Raw genomic sequence first — 16,675 nt, forward strand, 5'->3', positions numbered from 1 at the left:
ACCTTTGTAGGTGCCAGTTCGCTAGTCTCAGTGAAATTCAACAATTATTTTGACGACGGTTTGGGAGTCGAGTACTTAAAAGGTTTTTTGGCAGTCGGTACAGGTTGGGAATACAACGCTAGAGGAAAATGGGTTCAGCTCGTAGCTTAAGGAGGGCAAGGCTTTCAGTCGCTTGAACAGGTAAAATAAACCTAAGCCCGCAATTACAGCCATTTTAACTCTTCGTTATTTCCTAACTTCAAAAAGTCGCCCCTAACACGCTGCAGCACGACCTCGCTCTTGAATGCCTGTGGCGGGGCCCTCGCCAGGGAAAGCCGCGCAGCTCGGCCTACGGCCGCCGCCGCTTCCCTGGGCGCCAGGCACGGTTTCGGGGCCGCCCCCCACCGCCCTTGCCTCCCGTGTGTGAGGCGGCGGCCACCGCGCAGCGCGACCTCCCTCCCGCCTCCGGGGGAGGGGCGGGCTGAGGCCGGGCCCAGCCGCCGCCCTCGCCGTTCCGGTTCCGGGCCGCGGGGCGGCCGAGGAGGGCAGCCGACCTGTTCCGGCCGCTCGGAGCGGGTGAGGCTGGGGCCGCGGGAGGGGGCTGCCCCGAGCGGGAGCCCCGGGGCTGGGCCCGGCAGGGCGGCGCGGCGCGACCCTGCGTGGCTCCTTCTTCCTGCGGCGCCGGCGGGGCTACGGGCCGGGGCCGCCCGCAGCTGCGGTGCGGCCACCGGTGCCTTCCCCCGCGTTCGCTGGGGCCGCGGGCGGCCTTGGGGGAGCGGGCGGGGGGGGAGGGCGATGGGGCCCGGCGCGGCCCGGGAGGGGGGCGTAAGGCCGCTCAGTGCCCAGCGCTCGCCTGAAATGCCCGTCGCGGGTTTCCTAAGCGCGCCGGCCGGCGCCGCGGGGGGGACGGGGATGGGTTTGGAAGCCGAACGGGCGGCGGACAAAGACGGCCCCGTTCCGGCGCGCCGCTTCCGTACCCGTGGGGCACAAAGGCCTGTCGGTGTTCGGCCGGGCAGCGACGCGGCTCCGTCCCTCCTGCCTTCCCCGGCGGCCCGGTTTTCCTGCTGGTCGTTAATGCTCCGTGCTCTTGAGCGCTCTTAATCGTTGGTCAGTGTCTGACGAGTGATTTTTTTTTTTTTTTAATTCTGTTTGCTCCTGCTGTGCGTTGTTCATTAAAGGCTCCGTTGTTGTTTTTTTAGATTTTTTTTTTCCTTTTTTATTATTTTTGGTTTGTTTGTTTTTTGTTTTTTTTTTAAATGAGAGCGAGGACATAACGGGCATCCAGAGCCGTGGATGATCAGGAAGGTGTCCAGCCCGTCTCTGTAAGCCATGGCGTATCAGCTGTATAGAAACACCACGCTGGGGAACAGTCTTCAGGAGAGCCTGGATGAGCTCATACAGGTGCGTGTAGGGTTTACGGTCTGGGCAATTAGCTTGATAAAAAGGCTAGTTATTAAAACGGCTTTGTGGTTGCTATATCAGGGTACCTATGGGCAACGTTTGGAAAACTTGCCGATTGAAATCAAAAGGCATTGGTGCTCTGATCACATGGGAAGGCTTTTTCTTAATGTTCTAGATGAAGGAAAATGTTATATGTAGGTGGCATAATCCCCTGTTGTGTGGCCCAGTCAATGAACTGTCAGATTAATCTGGAATGCTGTAATTGAGTTCCTGCTCTTCTGATTGTTTCCAGTGAATATTTATCAGAAGAAATCTTTCTGTAGCACAAAAAATCACGTTAGCACATTGTTTCTTCTCTGAGTTAAAATAGGAAAAAGGAAGTAAACACAGGAACTTAATACTTCTGTAAATTGTTCTTCTAGAGATCTGCTTCACATTAACTTTGTTTTGATGTATTTGATTTTTACTGCATTTTTGAGTTTACTTTGAACCAACTAAAAACTGTTGTGGGTTTTTTTTAAACTAGTCACAGCAAATCACGCCTCAGCTGGCCCTCCAGGTGCTACTTCAGTTTGATAAAGCTATAAATTCGGCACTGGCACAACGAGTCAGGAACAGAGTCAATTTCAGGGTAAGGTAACAATATATAAAAGTTCTTCATGAGGTACACCAACTAAGCGTTGATTCAGAACTTGTCAAAAGCTGTGTGCTCTAAACAAAAACTTACGAAGGTCCATTTTGACTTTGCAGTGATGACTTTTTACATTTATATTTATAATCTGTATGCAGCTGTAAGGCTTGTTAATCTTATTTTGCCAGGCATCTTTTGAAGGAATGCAAAAATCAGAAACAGATTTGCTGGGTGGATGAAAACAGGGGAGGCGCAAGAGGGAAATGCTCTGATGGGTAGCATTGCCATCCTCAGTGTCTTGCAGATGGGGAGAGAGACTTCTGCTTCTCTTAGTTGTACCTAGCAGAAGTGAGATGAGGCCAGAATTTCAGCCACATCTGTAATGTGAAGAGAGACTACAGAGTTGTAGATCTACCTGGATGCAAGTCACTGGATCATTTTGTAGCTATTTTCTGTAGATATCATAGAAACATAAGTTTGGGGGTTTTGCCCAGCCAGCCACCCTAATTAACATCAAATAGCCAGCAAATTGTTAAATGTCAACTTGCTTGTAATTTTGAGAAAAAACCAAAACAGTTGTCCTGTTAACTTATGTCCTATTACTTCCTCTACAATCTATGCAGAACGCATTAATGAAGTGACAACTTAAGATTTTAAACCATATAGATGTGTTAAAAAGAGCGTAACTTTTCTTCAACACGCTTAATTTGCTTTGTCTATGTAATGTGGTATAGAAAACTGTTCAGAATGTGTTTACCGGATAAATTAAAAAAATGTTACTTGGAGCTTAAGTTCAAGAGTTTAAAAGAGTTTAAAATACGTGAAGGTGAAGGCCAAAAGGTTTACATATCAACATCCTCAGTAATTATGTCAAAGATGAGGGATGCCCCTTTATGTCACATAGGTCAGTTTTGTCATGATTTTGTATTTAAACTATCACTTTATTTAAACTATTGCAGAATTCACGTCTTGTTACGATCACTGCTGTAACTGATTTTTCTTATAGCCCATGCTTTAAGAAATCTTTTCTGATACTGATTCTTTATACACATTAGAAAAGTTATAAAACTTCTTAGCGTACCTGTGAAACTTCCCCTTGGATAGACTATAACGTCCCTACATGGTCTTGAAAATTTCAGCCACTGGAGGGCATTTAAACTACAGTTCTCCTCAGAACTGCTTGCTTGTCAAGTTTGTATGCATTCAGGTTCACAGTTGGCTTTATGGGAAACCTAGTTCTAGAAGGTACATAGTTCAGTAGATAGTTAACATCATATTTTCTGTTACTTTTGGGATGCATCCTATAGAAAATGTCTCTTGTCTTTTTGAAGGGGTCTCTGAATACGTACAGGTTCTGTGACAACGTATGGACATTTGTACTGAATGATGTTGAATTTAGGGAGGTCACTGAACTTGTGAAAGTGGATAAAGTGAAAATAGTAGCATGTGATGGAAAAAGTAAGTATGGAATATGATATAAATAAGCTGAAACACAAGACTTGATAATTTATAGAAAGCTTTGACCAAATGTCTGATTAAAGCTAGATTAATTGTATTATTCAGACAAAAGTAGGGCTCTGCACTCCCTTTAACATATGATGAGAAATGAAACAAAAGTAAGCTGAATGCTTCCCTAACTCATAAGCACTGAAATAGGAATGTGTTAAAGTTCCCAGTGTTGTTGGGAAGTACATACTAGTAGAGCAATTAGAAAGCTGGAAGTAATCTTAACTGAATTTCTGTGTGGTGATTTTTCTAGTATTAACCTGTTTGTTAGAACAGCACCGTGTTGTATTGAATTCAAGGAGCGCTTCATCAGCCTGACCAAGCAATTGTCTGCGAAGACTGTCTAAGCAGTTGTTCGCTGGATTTGATAGTGGAGGACCCAAGCACATGAAAAGCTTGCGCTAGCATTTGCAAATCATATTGTAAGATTTATATATTGTTCAACAGGCCCACTGTATGTACACTGCTTATGGGAGTTTATGTTCCATATCTGCTTGACTGGATTACTTTTGTCAATGTTCCTTGAAATTCTTTACTGAGTGACTTTTGTGGCAAGCTGGTTTATAACTTTTAAGACCATTGATGTGGCAGAAGATTGCTAAAGATGTGTGAAATGGTGCCACTTTTTTCATTCCCGGGGAGTGATGCTAAAAGGAAGAAATGAGAATGGAAAAGGCTTTATTTAAATATACCCTAGACCTCTGAAACAGGTTCTTCATGGCTTCCTGATCCAGGTGTAATTAGAGTAGTCACTTCAGGTGACTTGTAGTTCTAAACAGTTGACAGAATTTATTGTTTGCTTAACTTCTGGTATTAGCCAAGCATATAATCTTACTTTGTTTATTTTTTGTGTGCTTATTGTAGCTAGTAGAAGAAACCTTACTTTCCAAGTACTGATCATTTTCACTCATGATGAAGTATGCAGATAAGATTTAAAGAACTGGGTTACTTAAAGTTGCTGTCAACATTACGGCCTTTTTTTCCCCACCAGAAGTTGACTTGCTAAAGGGATGTAGTAAACACTGACCTGTCTTTCTGCATATCCAAGTTACCTATTTTTTCCATAGGTCTAAGAACAAGAAAGCAGTAATGGTAGTAATACCAGAAGTTGCACTGGTCTTAATTGGTGTGTCTGCCACAAGTTCAGAACAGAGACTTCCTCTCAGTTATTTTATGAAGATCATGCTCACTCTTGCATCTGTTTCAAAATGCATAATGAACTATAGCTCACACTCCATAGGAGTTTATGCTACTGGATGTGCAAACCCCTTTCTCACATCATGTGATTTAGCCAGATGTGCTTGTGGCTGACTGCAGTGAAGTGTGTGTGTATCTCTACAAGTTAGAGCAAAGCTCCTTGTATTTGTAATGCCTTAATAGCAAATGATGTGTGTGCACAACCTTGAAGTTTTGTGCTGGCCATTTTCAGTGTTGCTAACTGAAGTGAAACAGCACAAGCAGTTCATGCATTGCATTGATAGCAGTGGAGGGAATTTGGTAGGTACAGAACATGTTCTGAAATGCTTGGGGAATGCTTTTGAGTTTGTGGAAGGTGTTAGAGAATGGTATTGGTTCTCTTTAATTTATATTCAACTGTAGTGGGGTATGTGTTACTCACTTTCTTTTTTCTTTCCTAGATACTGGTTCTAATACTGCAGAATGAATAGAACTGTGGTTTGTCTGCAATATTTTCTGTTGATACGCAGCACTTTCTGGAGAGAAGCATGGAAAGGGACTGTGTTCATACTTAATTCTTGTGATGCAGATGTGTTAATCCATACTAGAAAGCGTCACAGAATGACAGTGGAAGAAATACCTGTAGCATTTCTTCAGTTCACCTTATAGGGCATGAATACAATGTTACTTTTTTTTTTTAATTACAACTGATACTGTTGCCTTTTTTGTTCAAAATAATTTCTGTAATAAACTTTTATTTAAAAACTTGTGAATGAGTGATCATTGGAAAACTTTGTTTAAAAATAATCATTAATATAATATATTCTCCCAATATTGCCTAAGTGTGTTTAGAGTAATGTTGCAAATGCAAAGGTCTTTCAGTTACAGGGTTCTGAGTATGGTTGCACCGATAAGCATTGCAAGAAATGGCTGTTTCAGAATGATGGAGGAGGACATCAACAAAAGCTTAGCAGCTCATGCTGGCCAGTATATTTGTCTATTTTGTTACTGCATCTTTCTGTCTATAAATTTGTCCATTTGGTACCCTCTCCTAATGATACACTAACCCAAGTGTTAAAGTTATTGCACAGCTAATCAAGTTGAAATAATGAAATTGAGTCTCATAAGATTGCACTATATTCTCAACAAATATTAGTGCTGCTTGTCTTAATGTCTTGCTAATTGTTTTTTGTATTTATGTGGAATACATTTAATTGGGCACCTGGCCAAGAGGATTTCAGCGAAAGAGTTGAGGTATGAATTTTGAGATATCAAATAGATAACTGTTCTTTTTAGATATATACATTCCACTGAATAACTCCAATCAAGAAACCCTTACAAATATTTTCTTCACTCTAAGTATGAATATAATATACTGACAGCTCATTTGTCCGACTTTACAGCAGTGACTGTTCCAGTGTGGTCATAGGAATGCTAGCTGCCTTATCAGTGTCAAATTAATTTATTTTTGACAGTAGGCTACTTATAGACCACTAGAAACTGGAAACGATACAGAAGAAAAGTCGGGGGCAACAGTTTTCAGATCAGTCTAAATCTTTAGTTTGTGCTGAAACTGGAGCATAATTTACATGTTGAAACCTTTACATGTCAGTGGCCCGGTCTATTAAAGTAATAAAGCTTTAGTATCTCTTCTAATACTTTTCCAGACTGATAGGTTACGGTTCTCTAAATCCTACCTTTGGACATCAAAGGATATATATTTAGGTTTTGGTTAACTTCTGCTTCCCTCACTTCAAGTGAGAAAGGAGTTCACAGACTTGCTAGACTGTTCCAAGTATTATGTTTACCATTAATTTTTTTTGGGTCTTGTATCTATGCTAAATGTCCTTTGCTGCAAACTGCAGATTGGTAAGTAACCATTTTTGAAACCAGAAGAACAGACTATTGCTCTCATTCGAACAGCACAGTAAGTATCTGTTGAGGTCATTACAAATGTGTATCTGTACCATGGTTTTCTCTTTTTCTACATCAGACTCAATCTTGTAGTTTTAAACACTTTTTTATTCCTAGTAGTCATGTGGTAAACTGAATTTCAGCCCTTACAAGTATAAAAGTTTGCTGTTCCTACCTCCAACTCTTTGCAGTCTCTTCCTGTCTCTGGACAGAAACTTCTCAATCTCCAGTTCTCTGTAGCCTTTGGACTCCCTCCTAATGCAAATAATTATATATCTGATTTTGTTCCAATTAAGTGTGCATTAGCATATTTACTGTAGCATTTTTCCATTAAAAATATTTAATAGAGAAGCACAGTTGTACTGATGATGTGAGGTTACTGTGTGGAATGGATTTACGTTTGCATTTCATTGATACTCCTTTATCAGATTTGTGTTTCAACAGTTGCATACTACAACTGTAGCACTCCCAGGCTTACTGCTACCTGAAAAATAAACTGAAGTTTATTTTTAACTGAAAAATAAAATAATGTAATGAATATATATATACTAAGAAAAATTACAGATTAAGGGAGAAATCGTGTTGACAAAGATGTCTGCTACTTAGTCATCAGTGACATTCAAATCAATGTGAGCAGGAACCAGAAATTACTACGTTCATAATTCAGGACAACTTTACCAACTTTTTGAAAAAAAGATTAGTCCCATTGAAGCTCTAGACTTGGCCCACTGGAAGAAGAAGGTGATGGGATACTCCCTGTGCTGATGCATAATAGTAATACTTGGAATTGTATATCTTGCTTATCTGGTGGTTCCTATTTGGCTTAAAAACTGAGATTTGAATATTGCCTTGCCTTGTAAGGAAGCTCTGAAAAGGAGATGGACGCTCTGAAATGAATTTAAATGCTCTGTATCCGAGTCTTACTGTACTGAAAAAATGGGCAAATGCTTAAGTGATGCTGATGTTCTTGATTAGCTTGTTTACCCCGAGTTCTGTGAGTGGCAAAAAGTGACACACATGAAATATATATTAAATGTTATGGATGCTTGTGAACTGTTCTAAGATTTTTCCTTTTGCTAATAATAATGTAGTCTTAAAAGAAATGTACAACAGACTTTAAAGATTTTTGGAGCATCTGGAATGGTTGGGAACGGGAAGCAATCTGTTCCTGAGCACAGTGATAACAACGGGGCTGCATGCTGCGGAAATCCGTGTAATTTAGTCTGTGTGAAAGGCTACGAAGCATGCATGAATGGGGAGTAAGGGAATGTTTTAGATGAAACGGCAAACAAATGAGTAGGAACGAGTGGGCAGGCATAACATACATTTCTGTAATCTAGACATTTCTCTCTCAAGCTGAAAGTCTGAGAAGGCCTTTAATACAAAACAAGAAGAGAGAAGTTACCAAACAAAAACTGAAGGAAAGAAAGGCAAACGTACCCTGAATCTTTTGTATTGCTGCTGCCTGGCTAATTATTGGTGGTATTAAAAGCTTTATTTCACATCTGGTTAATGTTTTAATATCCCTGTTTAAAATTTTCTGGTAACGTAGGGTAGCTCCTTCTGGTTATGGCAAATGCATCAAGCTGTTGTTCTGCAAACCAGTTGTTTTTCATGCATGGCAGATTCCTTGTCTTCTGTGTACTCTATTTAAAATACATATTTTGTTATAAGTTTGACTTTTTTTTTTTTTTTCCTAAAATTAGCTTACATATGCATCTTCTGTCTCCTCCATGACAGTGCAGTGTTAGGCAATGCAGATATCTGGTATTTTTGCATCTGTGGGATGTTTCTAGGACATGGAATTCGAATTTGGAGGCATATAGACTACTGAGTTTATCTGGGTACACAAAGTATACTTGAACTTTTGTGATCAGTGCTATTCTTTGTTCTTGTGGTCTGTTGTCCTTGAAGGCCAAAGGACAATCTGTGCATATGCAACAGAGAAGCATTTGGCAGCCTTGTTCCTTGCACAGTTATGTTACAGTGCAGAAGCTCTAGGTACCACTTCTTTAGTGTTTATATGTTCAGTGAATATACTGTTGAAAACTGCAGAAGTTAGTGTTGGGTTTGTGTATGTGAAGAAACAACATGAATAAAGGTTGCTTTATGGTTTAAAGCTTCTAAAGTAAACTTCACAGAAGGCTGGTGTTCCAACCTGATCTGTCTTTTTCCCTCTATTTTGTTTGGAAATACTCTAATACTCTCTGTTCCTAGCTCACCTCTAGTCTGTCTGTCTGTCTCTCGTTTCTAAACTTTCCTTTTTTCTTAAAACTCCCCATTCAGCATAAAGTATTTACCCTATTGACTCCGCCATCTCTTTAGAAAATGGCTCTTTAGGCATACTGAGGTGTAAATAATTCTTGGGACTAACCTTTTTGATGTCTAGAATTGCTCCAGTGATGCCTCGGGAAGTATCTGCCTATGGGATGAAGACTGCTGCCTGCTCCCTGCAGAAGAGAAGTTTGCCTATGCTTCTTGAGGAATTAATTCCTGCAAACCTCACAGCTGTCAACACAAGCTCTTACACCAGCTTGGCAGCACACATTCTTTTTGACTTTAACCATGTTTCTGGGATGGTGTTTGTCCAGGTTATGGATCTGCTACAGCTGTGGAGACTGTTTCAGTTCACTGAAGGAGAGGGGAGCAAAAAAAAGGTAGGGGGATCTGGTGCCAATATTCTTCCTGCTTTTTATTGCTTTGTCTGCATAACTTTCTTGCCACTTGTTATTTTTTGTGTTTGAATTTCAGCTCTGTGTTCATATGATTAACATGCTTTCGTGGTCTTGGAAGATTTGTTGGACTTGCACCTAGAAGTGTTAACTGCACTTTTGTTATACTAAGCTATTTTAATATCCAGTGGAAGACAAACCATCTCACTTGCTACAGCATCAGCATGGGTTCTTCCTTGCCTGTAGTGTTATGGATGGACCAATTAATTTATTTGGGTTTTTTGTTGATTTTTCTTCAGAAAGGTCACAGTTGCTTCTGCCTATCAGTAGCAGAGAGAAAGTAAAAGATACCTTTGCACCCTGGACTTGAGTTGGAATGGATGTTTCTATTTAGAAAGTAAGTTAACTAGAAGTGAAGAAAATAAAAGAATAAACACCAACACAGAAGTGTCTGTGCATGACTGGCTGTGTTTAAACACGGCTTCCGAGAAAAAAGGATTTTGTGAGTTCCATAAGTGTGCAAAACAGGAGGCTATCTGAAGTAAGCTGTTTGCTCAGTCAGAGATGCCAATACCTGACTTTAAATGTTATCAGAGAGACACAAATTAAAGGAAAAGTGCAGAGCAGGAAGAATTTATGATTAATTCCTAGAAGACAAGTTTATCAGGATCATTATGTACTTTTACACGATGACTAGGTACAATGAGGTAGATGAGAGTTACTCAAAATACAGATATTTGGGTTTAAGGATCTCAGCAGCTTAGGAGGTAGTATTTCAGTTAAGGTACTAGTGACTTGGTTTTGCTTTTTTGTATTCTAAAAGTTCCAGGCTGCAAGGGAGAAAAGTAGGAGCATGGTAAAAAAGCATTTTAACTTCAGTAAGACTGTACTGGGAGATGCGGACTTTTCCTTCACTGTAACTTGAAGGGTAACATTTGTTAGGAAAATAGCTTTTATCAAAGATAAATTTACTGTATAAATTAGCCATTATGGCTTAGTAGGTAGTAAGTCACAGATACATTAATATTTTGCTTTTCACCTTGTGCTAAAAGAGCCTGCACCCTCCAAGGAAGTGGAAAATAGGAAAATAGTTCACTGAGAGTCTAGTTAATGTTTCATCGTCACTGCTGTTGCAGTCAAAAGAAAAAGGACATCCTAACCCAGTTCCCTGAATCAATTTTACTCATGACTGCAAATACTTCACTGGTATTTTGTTCCCACAGGTCATGTTTGCTTCTAGTTTGTTCAGAATTTATTACCCGGTTTCTTCTGAATTTATTTCAATTGACCCATGTCTTCATGGGTCATATGATCATATAGAACATGAAAGAAATGCAAAGCAAGAAGGAAATAGACCCTCCTAACTAGAGTTGAGGAGCTGTTCATGGACCTGCTGTGTAAATAGGTATTATGCCAGCTGCAGCTCACATTAGGTTGTAAAAATAAAGTGAAAACTACTTGGAAATAAAGTATAAATTAAAGCCAGGTGCTTAAAAAAAAGTTATTAGATTTCAGAATTATAGTTTTGTCTTCCTCGTGCATATCTTGAAAGCTAAATGGCAATTTGCAACATATTTCCTCCTTAAACACTGGTGGTTTATTTAAAGTTCAGGTGGTTAGTTAACAATTGACTGTAAACTGAAGTGTCAGAAGTAAATTTTCATCCTCTCACTGGACAAAGTTAACACTAATATTTCTGATGTGACTGTATTTCCAATTTGGATAGCCCAAGATTTTACTGATGAAGTTCATATGGGGTTTAGACTATTTTCTAGAGGTGATACTATATTCTGAGATGCAAATGCTACTTTGGCTACAGCTTGTCCTACTCAAAGTTTATTCTTTTTTCAGTTCTGCAGCTAACCTTGGCAAGTTACAACCTTTCTTTGTGCCCTGTTGCCAGTTTTCTAAGATGCTAGCTACCTTATTTCGAAGACACTTTGAGATCTCTGGAATACTAAGTTATATATTAGGGTTGAGTGATATTTTTTATTGTCATTTTTAATGGTAAGGAGACAATTTTTCTTTTCTTTTTCTTTTCTGTATCACTGATTTGACATGTGACTGCACTCATAAATCTGATATTTCTAATGCCTTTGGAAGAGGAAATGATGAGAACGTTCCTTTGTAAGAATCTTTTTGTCTTAGTCACCTTCTGAATTTGGGAGTAGTCTTGTTCTTTCAGAAGGAATTAAATTACTACTAAAAGGAGAGGGTGAGCTGAAAATAAATTTGCACAAGATATGCCTTTGGTTTTGGAAGCAAGTCATCTGAGATAACTTGTGAGTAGTAACACCAACAGAAACTGAAAATTTTCTTTGAATCAAGAAAATTGGATGTTGGAAGTTCACAAGTTGTTTGCATCTCCAGATACTAATGCCAGAACATGTGTTTTCGTACAAATCCGTGATCTCTTTGAATGGAGAAGGCTGTGTAGGCTATGTTGTTAGGTAACTGCTGTCCCTCTTAAGTGTGTGGCCAAGCTGTTTTTTTGGTATGCTGGTTTCACCTGAGGCCTTCATATTCTATGGGCAAGCTCTTTCAAATGTGGATAAATGCTTAGATTCTCTGTCTCCGGGTCTAACCTGGAAGAGCAGAGACTGTAACAAGTAACATTAAAAGAAAAATTATTTTGACTTTGCTAAAAGACTTACCATGGAATAGATTTGAAGTGGTGCTTTTTTTTCCACCCTCCAGATCTAAATACTTGTCACTGTCTCTCCATCTGTAACATTTTTTTGTCAGGGCAGTGTCTGTCAATAGTAGATGAAACACTGTTATTTAAATAGTATGTACAAGCAATACTCCATATTTCTCAGAGAAGAAACAGCTGAAGAAGTTAAACATATTTACAGAGTGAAGGGGATAAAAATTACTGTTAACAAATCTGTAAGTAACCTGTAAATATATATATCTTTCTTTACAGGTACATTTGCAAAATAATAGAGGTTCCTCTCTCAACAATCTTTCACTATTTCAGGCTGGGATTCCTTCTACCCCCCAAACACCTTTTCACCTTTTGTAGGTGCTCAGAAGGTTCTTTGAGAAAAAAAATTATTTAGATCTTCTTACGGATATCCATGTCATGGATGAGTTTGGTTTTGGTGCAATTCCTTAGAATAGAGAAGTATGGGGTTTGGGTTTGTTGTTTGGGGTTTTTTTTCCCCCTCCATGAATATGAACCTTTTTTCTCTATTTTCCAAGGAAAAAAGACAACACCTTGCCATAGTCAGAAACACACTGACCCCGCTCTGCCTGATTTAGTCCGGAAACTTGAACAACTACCTCAGTCCCCCAATGAACCACTGGCAGTAGTTTACCATTTGGGGCTAATATGTATTAACTTCAAGTAAATGGAAGGGCTCCAACAAGGAAAATCAGATTAGGCAGCAGTGGTTAGATGCAGTCTTCTGTGTTGGGAGACTTGATTTTTTACCCTGAGTCTGCAGAGAAGTTTTGTTCTAAACCAATGTACTGGACATGGAGATGTTTGCTATTTAATGTTGAATTTGCTGCTGAAGCCATTTTAAAATTCTCTGTGTTACTATCAGGTTCACATAAAGCTTTCATCTCTGTTGTAGCAAATGTCTCTTTATGGAAGTTGGAAAGTTTCACACTGGGACCAGCAATCCCATCACTTTATTTGCTCTTTTTGAATAAACAAATGTCCAATGATATTTGACACACATTGGGTGATTATGTTCAAGAGCTTTTCTTGCCAGTAGTTGGGGTTTTTGCCTATAATGTTTGCTGTTAAATTACCGTGGCATTTTAAAAATCAGCATTTTACAACCAAGTTAATTTTAAAATGTCTAACAAAATTGCAATGACGCACCTTTTCCAGTCAGTCATTTCATCTTCTTATCCTGTTTAAATTAGTGTTTTCAAGATCTGTGTGTTTGCAGTCTTAACTTCCTCTAAATGTAGCCGGGTGCTATGGAATTGCTTCAGAAGTTCTTTGTATAATGCTAATTCTCCACTGGAGACCTTGAATTTATGAAGGTGAGAGTGTTTACTGACAAAAAAATTACTTGAAGATTTTTTGGTAGTACAAAGACAACTGAATTAGTCCCTCGGCATTATAGGTAATGAAAAGCTGTTGGATCCATGGAAAGTGGCCGGCTTTAATGTGAGAAGGTGGGAAAAATACATGTGGGTGAAATACAGAAGTTCACAAATCTTTCAGCTTCTAGAAACTTAATAAAACAACATGTTGGATGATTGCTTTGTTCATCTAAAAGGCCAGGTACACTAGTGGACACAGCAATTATATTTCCGAGAGCCCTCCTCACAAAAATCTCTTTTCCCGGGGGAGGGAAAGAGAGAGGAGGTTGCAAAAATGTAGGTTTGCACACCATTAACGACATAAGCATCCCTCTCCCGGTATTTCAGACGGAGAAGTAGGGTGCGGAGGGGTTAATTGGTTTAATGGCTCTGCCTAGGAGCACGACCAGTCCTCCTCAGAGGACTACAGAATACCGAAGAGCCATCTATTTTAGTATATTTGGTTTTATTGAAGGATTTTTTTTTTAATGGCTAATAGCTATTGACAGAATCTAAACCGATGCAAAAGCAGCAGCCAGATGCTAAGCTGAGCAGTGCAGCAGGTGCCAGGAGTGCGTGGCCTGGGGGTGCTTTGTAGAAAAGCAAATTAATTGTAGTTTCAGCTCTGCTTGTAGCAGGACGTGGAGTCAGCGTGGTCCATGACCTGACCCTGCCTGTCTGCAACAAGAAGCCCTGGGGTCACTTTTGCCAACAGGCTGTAGGAGAATGGAAAAACACACTGGCCCCGTTTCTTTAAGACGGTCTGTCAGAAAGCTGCCTGGGGTGCCGGGCGGGAGACCGCACCCCGCACGGCGTCTCTGAGGAGAAGCCCGCGCGTCGGGGGACAGTGGAGGGGAGGAGGCAGGGCAGGGGAGGCTGAGCCCTCCCGCCCTTCGACACCGGGCATTCCCTCCGCCAAGCTCCGCCGAGGCGGCCCCCGGGGCGCCCCGTCCGTATTCCACACCCCCACACCCCCCGGCCGCAGGGGGGCCGCGCAGCTCTTCTGACCGTTAGCCGCCGCGCGCGCTTGCCGGCTCCGAGCGCCCGCGGCACCGCCTGCCGCGCGCGGCCGACTTCTCCTCAGGGGGTCCCCCCCCCCGAGGCGCCCGCGCCCACCCGGCCCGCGGCAAGATCCCTCCGCCGGCGCGGGTAACGCGGGGTCGCCCGTCCCGCCTCACGACGGGGGTCTGCCGCCGTCCCTGAGGCGCTGCCGGCTGCGACTCGCCTAGGGGACGAGGCAGGTGCTGGCGAGGGTCTCCGCGGCTTCCCCTCAGAGCCCCCGGCCGTAGAGGGCCTTGTGGCGCAGGTGCTCCTCGAGACACTGGATGGCGGCGTTGTCCACGAGGGGGTCGAACTTGTTGGCCAAGAGGTGGTGCTGCTGGAGCAACCAGGGCACGTCGCCCGCCCCGTAGATGCAGACGGCGCGCTGGTGCTGGCCGGCGCAGGGCGGGTAGGGCGCGCCCTTGCTGGTGTCGCCCTCCAGGTACTGCCACTTGACCAGGCGGGGCAGGGCGTTCATGTCCGAGAGCTGGAACTTGTCATTCTGGGGCGTGGCGCCCGGCACGCCGGGCATGCGGTTGAGGGTGGCCCAGACGTGTTCGTCGGGGCTGTAGGTGTCCTTGGCCCACTCGAGGAACTGCTGCGCCGTGGGGTTCTCAAAGATGTACTGCACGAAGGCCCGCGTGACCACAATGTACGCGTTGCCCGTGAACATGGGATAGTTGTGGGGTGGCGGCAGTTTCTCTGTGGCTGTCCGGAAGATGAACTTCCCCACTTCGTGGTGGTACCGCCAGCGCTCCCGCTTGGGGCCCGAGGCCTTCTCTGACTCCATGCTGTTCCGCCCTTGCAGCACCTTCAGGGCACGGACGATCTCGACGTTGGTCTTGATGGGGAAATCGGTGCCGCAGGTGTTGAGGACGTAGCGCCACGGGATGGGGCTCCGCAGCAGGTCCTGCATGCAGTTGAGGTCAGCCTGCAGCCGGGACCAGGAGGCATACACCACCTCTTCCAAGCGGCTCGCCACGAAGACGTTGGGGAAGCAGGCTGCGATGGCCCGCACGGCGTCTTGGAAGGCGGCCGGAGCCTTGCTGTCAACGTGGACGCAGTAGACGTTCTGGGGGGCGTAGAGGGAGCGCAGGAGCCGCTCAAACATCTCGATTTTGTCGTGGATGACCATGGAGTAGGCGATGGGGAACTCCGCCTCCTCCTGGCTCAGCGGGAACTCGATGAATCGCCGGGTCTCCTTGAAGTTGCTGCAGTCCTCAGTCATGTTCAGGTACTCGCCGGGCGTCAGGGAAGCCCTTCTGTTCGCAACCTCCAGGTTGCTGAGCTGGGCCTCCCGGATGGCTTTCTCATCGCCGCGGACGATCCCCGAGCAGTTGATCCTCCTGCCGGGGGAGAGCTCCAGCGCCTGGTAGAGGCGCTCGCGGCAGCGGGGGTGGGCGGCGGCGTCCGGGTGGGCGGCGGGGCAGGGCCGGGTGGCGCTGCGCAGCGCCACGGCGGCGGCCAGCAGCAGGGAGCTGAGCAGCACCGCGCAGCGCCGCCGCGCCTGCAGGGGGGTCCTGTCGCACAGCCGCATGCCCCCGCGGCGGCGGCGGCGGCGGCGGCGGCGGGCGCGGCCGGCTCCCTCGCGCGCCGCGCCGCCACGTGCGGCCCGCCCTCCCCCGCCGCTCGGGGGCGAAGCGCTGCCCGACCACCAACACCCCCCCCCCACACACCCCCCCACGCCGCCCCCCGCCCGCCCGCCCGCGGCTGCCTCGCCTCGCCTCGGTGGCTCTGGTCGTGCCTCTTAGGTGGGACTTTATTGAGGGCGCCGGAGCCGGTGCCGAGCGAAGAGTAACCTGACAGCCTGGGTGCCTGCTTCCTGGGTAGTGGTGAAAGAGTGGCAGGGCAATCTCTGCTTAGCCGCAGGTGAATAATAGGTGAATAAAAGGAAGTCTCCTCCTTCCCCGTGGCGTGATTGCGTTTGGTTTTATCGACGCTGGAGGTGGTTGTGTATCTTGTATGTCTGTTTAAAAGAAGGTGTTTTATCTTACCCCTGTCCAGTGCGTAACGCAAGGAAAATTCCTTTAGAATGCCAACCCCGTGAAACACGCTTTTAAAAAAAGACTTTACTAGATGACTTTGGGATCTAACCTGCTTTTCCAGTGTTCAGATCATTCCAACTTTAAAAAAAAAAAAAGTTGAAACACGCTTTTAAAAAAAGACTTTACTAGATGACTTTGGGATCTAACCTGCTTTTCTAGTGTTCAGATCATTCCAACTTACAGGTAAAGGGAGTGGTGGCCGTAGTGCTGTAGCCTAGAAGCCCAGCCGCAACAAGCTTTCTGCTGGCCTGGAGCATTTGAGCTTT

At 43.9% G+C, this 16,675-nt stretch overlaps 2 protein-coding genes across 3 annotated transcripts; one reads left to right on the forward strand and one right to left on the reverse strand.

Annotated features, from left to right (window-relative positions):
* The first annotated feature begins 466 nt into the window (after nt 1-466).
* On the forward strand, nt 467-5,462 carry GTF2A2 (general transcription factor IIA subunit 2). Of its 2 annotated transcripts, none has more exons than XM_049813359.1 (5): nt 467-555; nt 1,241-1,380; nt 1,907-2,011; nt 3,343-3,469; nt 5,155-5,462. In XM_049813359.1, the coding sequence occupies exons 2-5, from the start codon at nt 1,309-1,311 to the stop codon at nt 5,178-5,180; spliced, it is 330 nt and encodes a 109-aa protein (XP_049669316.1). In that variant the 5' UTR covers nt 467-555; nt 1,241-1,308; the 3' UTR covers nt 5,181-5,462. The 2 variants fall into 2 exon arrangements, with proteins under 2 accessions (XP_049669316.1, XP_049669317.1); XM_049813360.1 differs by lacking the exon at nt 467-555 and adding an exon at nt 811-1,086.
* Nucleotides 5,463-14,593: 9,131 nt separating this feature from the next.
* Nucleotides 14,594-15,966, reverse strand: GCNT3 (glucosaminyl (N-acetyl) transferase 3, mucin type). The gene has a single exon (XM_049813339.1). The coding sequence runs from the start codon at nt 15,899-15,901 to the stop codon at nt 14,594-14,596; it is 1,308 nt and encodes a 435-aa protein (XP_049669296.1). The 5' UTR covers nt 15,902-15,966.
* Nucleotides 15,967-16,675: the final 709 nt, after the last annotated feature.

This window comes from Accipiter gentilis, chromosome 10, assembly GCF_929443795.1.
Source record: "Accipiter gentilis chromosome 10, bAccGen1.1, whole genome shotgun sequence".
Lineage (NCBI taxonomy): Eukaryota > Metazoa > Chordata > Aves > Accipitriformes > Accipitridae > Astur > Astur gentilis.

Bases quoted from the DNA above. Each gene is read 5' to 3' on its own strand.
- GTF2A2 (XM_049813359.1), top strand. From the start codon at position 1,309: ATGGCGTATCAGCTGTATAGAAACACCACGCTGGGGAACAGTCTTCAG. The intron at 1,381-1,906 runs GTGCGTGTAGGG...TTTTTAAACTAG, and splicing joins GCCTGGATGAGCTCATACAG to TCACAGCAAATCACGCCTCA. The intron at 3,470-5,154 runs GTAAGTATGGAA...TTTCTTTCCTAG, and splicing joins AGTAGCATGTGATGGAAAAA to ATACTGGTTCTAATACTGCA.
- GCNT3 (XM_049813339.1), bottom strand. From the start codon at position 15,901: ATGCGGCTGTGCGACAGGACCCCCCTGCAGGCGCGGCGGCGCTGCGCG.